Genomic DNA, 9,932 nt, shown 5'->3' with positions numbered 1-9,932 from the left:
AGACAAACTGTCGTATAATTCTTTTCTCGAGACATTTCTTACGGTATGATCTAATGACACTGCTTCCGAGATTATTTCACTTTAAGAATTTTTTCTGGGTCTGGGGAAAACCAGAAGGCCCAATCATCATTCTTGAAGCAAAATAATTATGGATGCAGAAATATTTTCTTTAGGATAAACAATGTCCTATATTTTACTTAACTGGTAACTACTAGTTAACATTATCTTTAAGTATAAGTGACATGTTTTTAATGTAAGCAAACTACACACAAAAAACCAAATTTTATCTCAGCAAACATTTTCTTCCCTCTTAAATGGACATCTTCAGGCATTAGGATTCAACATTGAATTCAGATATTCTGTCACAGGAGCTTCTAAAGACCGCTTGATGATGGGTGGAGTGGGCATCATGTTAATCTCACAGGTAACACAATTGTGTTGGTGGGAATGAATCGATCAAAATTGATATCTGTGCACTGCTTGAATTTCTGGAGATATACAAAGTTTCTAAATATCTGAGTTATGCTCTGTTATATGTCCTAAGGAGAATTCTTACTTGACCACAATGTCAGGGTCACAAGCAGAAGTGGCTAAGGTGGTGGAATTGAGGTGGTATTTATAAAAAAGTTTGGTGCACTCGGTGGGTAGTGATTAGAGTGGGTGGCCTCATCAACCCATCAAATCTTCTGTTAAGTCTTGTCAGAGAGATAGAATACACCCCAATATATTTGTTCTCATGCTTCTTCTGGAGGTAGCAAGATTAATTGACTCTTATGTTCCCAAAAGGACATGCACTGCTAATATGGATTATGGATTATGGCTTCAAACTGGAACATATAGAACTAAAATGTATCAGATAAATAGCACAACGTCCAAATTCTAAATCTAAAATTGGAATCTAACAACTTCAACTCATTCTATAGTTGGGAAATATTTTGTACTTGTTTTTATTATTTTATAAAAATAGAAGGTGAAGGTTTATAAGATTTTTCTGTAACTATATTTCTTGAACTATTTTTTATTTAAATAAATCATTCACAATGGAAAAGCATTAAAAACAAATTTAAAATAATTCTTTACCTAAAATCTCAAAATCCAAACATAGCAGAATATATGTCAAAATTTAATTACAATTAATGTAATAGTCCAAATTCACAGAAATGTCAAATACTTTAATATCCATATTAGTTTACGCAAAAGGACTTAATTGCTTTATTTAGCTATAAACAATAGAATTTATAAACATTAAGCATATTTTTGCTAAAAACAATTAAATTTGGCACATTGATAGATCTATAGATCCAATATCATAGTTAGTTTATAAAAAATAGGAATGTTTTTTATAAATTATTTTTAAAGTACTTCTACATCATAAAAGTACTTAAATTTAGTCAGAAATTATTTTAATTTTACTGTCTGTTTTTGAGATTAAGAAAATATCACAACAGTAATTTCCCTGAGTATGAAACTTCAATTTCTTCTGCATTTTCAGTTATTTCTGCATTTACTTTCTTCCTCTTGCAACACACTGAATAATAATAAAAAAACTATATTAAATGAGATTATAATTATTTAAATAAATAATATGTTTCCAATTAATACCTTTAATACACATATGTGAAGTATAGGATCTATATTATTTTAAAATATCTGAAATATTTAAATACATGTGACAGACTAATACAGTGTGACCCAAGTTATGGTTACTTTATAAACAAGAATTCAATACAAACTGTTGTCTGATCTTTCCCTGAGTTGAGCTGAAATATTTGATAAAACAAGGGGGGGAAAACCTGTTTTAAACCACAGATCCAATGAGGCTGAAATTCACAGTGAAAAATTACATGATTTGTTAGTTCTAATTTATTTTCTTTGTTTTGTGTGTTAAGAGGTAGTGGTATTCAATAATTGTGCAGTCTAGCAAACTGTATGCTATTAAAAAACAAATCTATAGATTTCTACTGGAGATCATCTTTCTATTAAACAGAAAAAAGTTCAGTGTAAAACAAGTTACATAAATTATCATCAGACATAACTTCACTTTTGCTTCTCTCATGAGTTTAGTTCCTTATAGATTGAATAACAAACAGCTTTCTTTATCAAAAAAAGGTAGCTATAAAATACCTATTTAATGTTTTATCTGTTATTTGGAGAACTTGGATAGGGCAACTGGGTTATCCTGGAATGAAGTTCAAATTTTGATCATAAGGAATTATAAAAAAGCTTGTAAATCAATTTCATATAATAAATCGGGCCAAGATCTTCAGGATCAAAGTACACTCATAAGTCAAGGTAACCTTATGAGTGTACCCTATCTGCCAGCTCTCCAGTGGTCTACCGATTCTCAGGCAAATGTCTTCAGGACAATGCATAATCCAGGATCCGTGAACAGCGAGTAATCATCATGAGGTATTAACTTAGACTGTTTTTGTAAACTCACTCTCTCTCTGCCTGAATAGTTTATAAGTTAGACTAATATTAACTCCCGATATGGAAATCTAATCTGGTCAGAGCACAGATGTCGTGAAGAAATGTTGACAAGACCGCATGAATCAATGTCGCACTAATAGGGGTATTAACCGTTTAACCTACACATTGCATCTTCTATTTTTGTACTCTCTTTGTATAATTTTATCTGTTTAGTAAATTTGTTTTATGTTCAATGCATATCATCCTTGAGTATGGCCAACACCTTATCACGACCTCACCAACCCTCCCCACTACACTAAATTACCCTCCTATGGCCATCCCGACAAGGAAGCCGATAAGTGGGGTCGAGCTCACAGTTTAACCCTCTCGGTTCTCACAACAGAAAGTTGAGAGAGTTAAATCAAGAAAAAGACACTTTTTATAAACAGGCATCAATACAAATCAATGCTTTACTAACATTTTACAAAATAGCACATAGAATCACAAAATGCAAGAAGACTCATACCATCGCAGAACAACTCATTCCACCAGCTGCTGTAGATATGGTGAATGTTATGATCGGTGGGTCTGCTGCAAAGCAGCTTTCAAAAGTGCCTTTGTCCAATAACACCATCGGTCACAGAATATGGAGGACCTCAATAATCAGTTAAAAGGGAAGGAATTTGGGTTGCAGCTGGATGAGGCCACAGATAACAATGATGCTCACTTGATTTACTATTTATAAACTGTACATAGCAACAACATTGTAGAAGACATTCTCTTTTGTAAAAGTATCACTGCTGGTGCTAAGGCTCAAGACTTGTTTGAGATTCTTGACATTTATATTCAAAAATAATTTGGAGTGGACTAAATGCATTGGTATCTGTACGGATGGTGCTTGTTCTATGTCCAGCTGTTATGAAGGATTGCAAGCACTTACTCGAAGCAAAGCCCCTGATGCACTGTGGACCTATCGCATTACAGGGAAGCACACACATCAAAATATCTAAGTCTCTCATTGAACCAGGCCTTAGAATATGTAGTGAATGTAGTAAACTTTATAAAAACTTGACAGTTGAAGGAAAGAGTTTTCAAAAAACTATGTGAGGATGTAGGATCCAAACACACATCTTTATTGTACTACAGCACTTTGCAATGGCTCTTTCGTGGTAATGTTTTGTCTAATACATTTGATCTAAAACAGGAAATTACATTACAGAAACTAGACATATCTTCATTGCATGCTATGCCCAATCACCAGGAATAACTATTCTCCACTGCAGAGATGATCTTTCTTTGTAGGCTACTACTCTGTACAAATATGTAAAACAGTTTAAAATGTCCACAGGTGATAATCCCAACACAATTAAAAATATAACATTTCTTTTTCACAAAGAAATGTTATATTTTTAATTGTGTTGTTAATTGTAAAAAAAGGGATGATAGAAATTACATTACAGATACTAGACATTATCTGGACATGGCATGCAATGAAGATATGTCTAGTATCTGTAATGTAATTTTTACTTTATTAAATTGCAACAGGAACTTTATATTTTTCTTAAAGAGGAAGACCACAAGCATGCCAAAAATTTTGTGAATGAAGATTTTTTAGTAAAACTAGCATACTTACATGGGTTGTGCTGCACAGCACCAAAATTGTCATTTGACAATATTTTTATTAAAGTGGAGATAAAAATATAATACTGGCAATAAATTCCTAGTCTGCTTATTTCAACATTCAGTGTGAAGCTGAATCACAAATCACACTTCAGGAGAAACAACAAAGTTGTGTTTCCATGCAACGGGAGTCACGTGCATCACACACCTAGTGATTTCATGATGTCAGGCAGCAAGTTCAGGCAGAAAAATAGGAAGTGACATAGAGAACCAAAGGCAGTTTTGTGCAATGATGCCAGACTGGGGTATTTTTTATCAACTGACAGAAAATTTGGGGAATTCTTTGGAGCGACTTTTCTCTTTGATCTTTTCTCAGTAGACTAAAATGAAAATTTTGACATGACAGAACATGTGAAACATTTGATTACAATGCTTAAAGGGTGTGTTGTTTGGAATTATTCATTAAAATATTATCAAAAGTTTTGTGGAGGTCTATTTGTAGAAAGCCACAAGTATCGTAGCATTGGTTGGCTAGTTCATAGATGGTATGCAAATGGAAACAATTTAGGGACCAGTTTTTGATTCCATAAGTTTGGTGTTCATCAATGATTAGAGAGATGCAGGTCTTCAATCTAACAGCTAAGACTTTAATGACGATATTAAGTAGTGAGATGGGTCTCCAGTTCATAATTTTTGCTTGTTCTTCCTTCTTATTGGTTTTAGGAATGAGAATAATTATTCTGTGATTAAAGCCATTGGTCAGTTTGTCAATTTTCAGTGCATTGTTCATCATCTTAGTACATCATTGTCTTATCAGAGGGAAAACTTATTTATAAAATTCTACAGGTGGCCCATCCAGTCCTGACGATTTCTTATTTGGCATGCTTTTTAGTGCTGTTATGCATTGTCAATAGACGATGTTTGTTTAACTCAGTTACCTGTTTGTCATTTAATTTGGTATTTAGTTTGGTATTTGGGACAGAAATACCTGTGCTTTTTCTCCATCAAAGTTTTTTCTTTTAAATATTTCTGAATATCATCGGTGAATGAATTTTTTTTCCTACCTCGTCTGTTATTTTTTCTCTCCTCATTTATTATTGCATTCATCTTTTTAGACTGAATGTGCTTCAGTTCCATTTGGTAAAATTTCCTGGATGGATGAGTTTCCTGTTCACATAATTTCTCATGGGATCAGACAAATGTTGCACATAGGCATTTCTCGTAAATTTTCAGCTTGGCTTTTGCTGTGTCTATCTAATGTTTACCTGGATCCAATGTTTTGTCATTATATGCTTGCTTTAACTCATGTATCCTGTCATTGTAATATTTATGAAGTTGTTTTCCTTTTCTATACATATATTAATTGCAATGCTTTTAACTTTTCATAGATCACAGTCCAAGTGCAGTCCTTTACTTCTTTGATGTTAAAAATCACTTTGGTTGTGACAGCAAGAAAGTTGACATCTTGCAGTAAGCTAGCATTCATTTTCCAGGATGTGGTTAAATTATGTTTGGATTTGCTTCTGTGCTTAGCAAAGTCGAGTATTAAAATAACAGCACTATGATTTGTTAAATGATTAGGGATGATTTTGCATTGTGATGCAAGATGATTGTGGTGACTAGAAATGTAAACACTATCCAACCTGGAATAGGAGTTATTTTGGTGGTTGGTAAATTCATGTTTCTGGGGGTTCACTTTAGGCCAAATGTCTAAGGTCAGACTGGTCTTTCAGGATATGAAAAATTTTACTTTCCCTTTTGTTTCTGATGTTTCCTATTATATCTATATCTCTCTCTCTCAACAAAGTCAAAGTCACTACCTAAAAGAATATCGTGAATTGACTCTGAAGAAAAATCAAGGCTGTTGATAAAATCTTATCTTGCCTTAGGTTCTCTTGATGAGCAGTAGACAGAAATAATTCTCTATCTCAACTGAATCTTCTATATCAGATAGTACAAGGCAGCCATAATCGATACATGCTTGGTGTAAGAGGATGTTACCATATTTAACGAAAATCGCTGTTTCTCCATTGCCTCTGCTCCCGGGAGACCATATACCGTTTGTGAGAGATTGAACTCGATGAAATGTTCAAAAGAAAATTTATTATTCATCTTAAAAAGGAAATTTACTTTAATCCCAGAGAAAAAAAAAATTTTCTGTTTTATTACTGGAGGATGAGTGTATTTCTCTTCCCCGGAGTCATTTCCTTTCCAGGGAACTCAGAATGTGTCACTGGAAACTAAACAAAAAAATTCCCCATTGGTGAAAAGGGACAACATGACTTGGAAAAATAAAAGGAAGAACTTAAGGAACAGAGATCGTCCAGAGTCCTCAAGAGTATCCCTGAGTGCCGACCAAAAAGGTTTATCGTCGTTGCCCATTCCTCCCCAAATATCCTGTGTTTCTTTGGGGACACCTTTGAAGTATCAACGAATTTCAACTTTCAATAGATTTTAACCACCGTTCAAGGCTACAGAGACATTTCCCAGAGACCTTTCCAGGCCTCCCCTAGTGACTCCACCACCCTTTGGAAACCCGAACACAGTGCACCAGGTATTTATAACGACATGCAATGTCATGTAAACTCATTCTCTTTCGATCGGTTAGTCATGTATTCATTCATTCCATTACATTAAAATTGTTATTTCAGTTGTTAAGCTTGTAGTCATGTGAGTCACTTCAGTTTGCTGTCTCTCCTCTCATCTCAGCTCCATTCCGAATCCAATAACCTGTGTATGTGGCCACTCGCGTGACCATTCCAATATGCCGTCTTGGCTTCCGTGTCACCCGGGACACAGTGGTGTCAGTCCTGACAAGGTATCAAGGAGGTCCCGACCCTCTGGTCACACATTGATAAAACTTATTTGTGTTACAAGCAAATTGTTGAAAATTTTTATTCTTGCTATTGCATTAATCCAAGCATTAATACAAGAATTAATATTTATCAATTTTATTACTTAGATGAATAAAAATTTGCCATTTATGATTATTATTTAAACCATTGATATTTACTGAAAGAATTTTTAGTCTGTTATTCATTCTGGTGGGATTATCATGACCTCTGGTTCAATATTATTGCTGGGTGGATTTGTATTATTCTGTTCATCTTCAGTGTTGAGATTTAATATTTCATATTTATTCATAGTTATAATTTCACAAGTGGGTGGTGTGTTGCAGCTGTTTTTTTAATTCCTGACGTTTTAGGTTTGCAATAAATTTTTTTTTTTCTCTTTTGGCAATATTCTTTTGAGACGTCTCCATTTTATTATAATCTTTTAAATTTACTTTTCCTTTGTTTTCAGAATATGTTATGAGGAAATTTGTGTCTTTTGTCTGTGTGCAATTTGTTCTGTTTATTGCCTTCACTTATCCATGGGATATTTCTGGTTTCCTTTTGTTTTCGGCATGGCACAAATTCTACAGTCGACAATTTTCTATTCCTATTTCTGGTTCATGTAAAATGTCCTAAGTGTCATTATAACTACCCATAAGTTCTTTGTTAGTGCAGATGAATAACTTTTTCAAACAATTATCAGGAGAATGCCCATATTTATGGCATGAACGTTACATTACATTCATGCCATAAATGTTTTATACTTTTAGCACATTTGAGGTCAGCCGGAAATATAAAAAATAAAAATTTTATTTAACAACATGAAAAAAGTCTCTGTAAATTGAATTTGCTATAAAGGAAATGACATCACAATTTTAATCTCTTGTTTTAGCTTTAAAACGTTAGGAATAATAATAGTAACAAGCAAATATTTGTGGTGACATCGCCACAATGCTGGGCTGCAAATTTTAATTTAAAATATATGCTCGCCACCTCAAATTAGTAGTGACTTGTTCCTGTACATCAAAGTTTTCTTTTAACAATAGAGTTGTGCTGTCATCTATTAACTGCTTTCGAGAAGAATTTTGAATTGAAATAATGTGACTTCTAGTTTGCATTGGAAGTTCGTATATAGTTAATTTGGCTCTTCTGCCCCTAGAGTCTCCATATCTGGTCTCTTCTTTCATCTATTTAACTCCATTCTCAAGATTACGGAAAGAGGGACAACAGTGGGAATTTATAGGTCTACAATTTTTCAAATTGCAGTCAAATAATAATGTGACAAAGTAATAATAAACTAAAACTCCAAAGGTTCAAACTTATATCACTTAAGTCCAGTGTCTAGTGTCTCATCCACTTGACTATTGCCATTGTCAAGAAATTTTCATGGATTTATAAATGGTTAAAACACTCAATTTTCAGATGACCAGTTTTTGGAAATGCTTGAGAAGTGGTTCATATTATTTGGACAATGACCTGTTTGTGTTAAAGGATGCATGCTTATAAAGTTTTGTTGAAACTGAGACCTGAACATCTGGTCTTCTCCTTGTAAGTGACCTTACTTTTGCTTTCCAGACACAAAACCAATTAAGGCTACCAGCTCCTGCATTAATTAGTAAGTAAAACTGGTGGCGATAAATAATTTGAAGTGACAAAAAAAGTCTAGCGAAACGTTGGCAATATTTTAAATTTTCCAAAGCGACCCCTGTACTTATGTGACATTTTTGAAAAAGCTGAATGCTCTTAATCTCTCCCTGTAGGAAAGCAGCATGCACCTTTTAAAGTCAATTGAGAAAATTTCAGCTTTAAAAAAAAATTAAAGCTATGGATAAGAAAAATAAATAAGGACGAAGGAAAAGAATATTTTTCCTTGTTGCAATGGATTTTGACCTCCAATGGAGTTGATTTCTCTCGAGGTATGAAATTCATTTTTGAAAAACATTTATCACAACTGGTTTGAGAAATATCTTCAAAATAATAATATTGATAAATGAATCTTAAATCAATGCAAATTTATTGTCAGTACTCCATCTCAATTTACTGCTGCAAAAGAAGAGAATCTTATTGAGTTATCTTGTGATAATTCCATGCTGCTCAATTTTGTTTTCAATGTATTAACTGAATTTTGGATATCAGTAAAAAATGAATATCCCCTTCTGAGTGGAAAAGCTCGGGGAATTTTAATTTCATTTGTGACTTCTTATTTGTGCAAAGCTGGGCTTTCAGCCGTTGCTGTAATAAAAACTAAGTATCACACGAGAATCAATGTGGAGAATGAAATGAGGGTGGCTGTGATTCCAAGATTTGAGAAAATTATGGTGATCAATAAGCTTATCCATCTCACTAACTATAAGTAATTGAATTTGTTCAATTATGTTTTTTTGTTATCTTAAATACGTATTTTATTTCTTTTTTTACTTAACGTCCTAACTCTAATTTAAAATAATTATTGGTTATTTCACTATTTTGCAAATTAGTCCTAGAATTTGACACAGGGCACCTTGGAAAAAAACTTGCATTTAGCAAGAGCACTGAGAATCAAAATAGTTTGGGAACCATTGATCTAATCAATGCATCGTTTATCAATGCCATAAAATATATTTGGGTCCATATTTGGGAAAAACTAGATAATTGCCACTAGGGAGATCATTTGTGAAAAAATCTTATCTCAAGCATGTTGCATACTTTGTTAGGTTTCATGATATCAAGTGGATACAGTGTCCATGGCAGACTGATCATCATCTGCATGGGGGAAAAATGCAAAGCTCAAAGCAGTCTACTTTCAGATCCAGATTATGGAGCCATTGTTAAATAAAGGAAATTCCACACTTTTCAAAAGTTTTTTGCATCTTTTAATTTCCTGGCTGTCTTTGTTATGTATGCATAACAACATACGTAACAAGGAAAGCATTGGAATTGTGTCAAGTTTGACCCTCAGTTCTTTTTGCAAATCTCCATGATTTGAGAACTCTGAACCATTTTAGCAAAATAATTTGTTTGCACTCTGTGCCTATTTCACTTAATATCTCAGGATGAGGTGAAGATTAAGAAACAAAATTTGGCATGGTA

General features: G+C 33.5%; 1 protein-coding gene across 2 annotated transcripts in view; it reads right to left on the bottom strand.

Moving 5' to 3' along the window:
* Positions 1 to 1,308: 1,308 nt before the first annotated feature.
* Positions 1,309 to 9,932, bottom strand: part of CycJ (Cyclin J) — a 29,866-nt gene continuing 21,242 nt past the window's right edge. For both annotated transcript variants that reach the window (XM_067267603.1, XM_067267602.1), the window contains exon 5: positions 1,309 to 1,528. In XM_067267603.1, coding sequence (XP_067123704.1) covers positions 1,489 to 1,528 — 40 coding nt within the window. In that variant the 3' untranslated portion in view covers positions 1,309 to 1,488. The remainder of the gene's footprint in view (positions 1,529 to 9,932) is intronic.

Source organism: Centruroides vittatus, unplaced genomic scaffold (genome assembly GCF_030686945.1).
Source record: "Centruroides vittatus isolate TY-2023 unplaced genomic scaffold, ASM3068694v2 contig_3067, whole genome shotgun sequence".
In the NCBI taxonomy this organism is placed as follows: domain Eukaryota; kingdom Metazoa; phylum Arthropoda; class Arachnida; order Scorpiones; family Buthidae; genus Centruroides; species Centruroides vittatus.
Note: the sequence above shows the minus strand (reverse complement) of the source record. Positions and strands in the feature narration are given on the sequence as shown.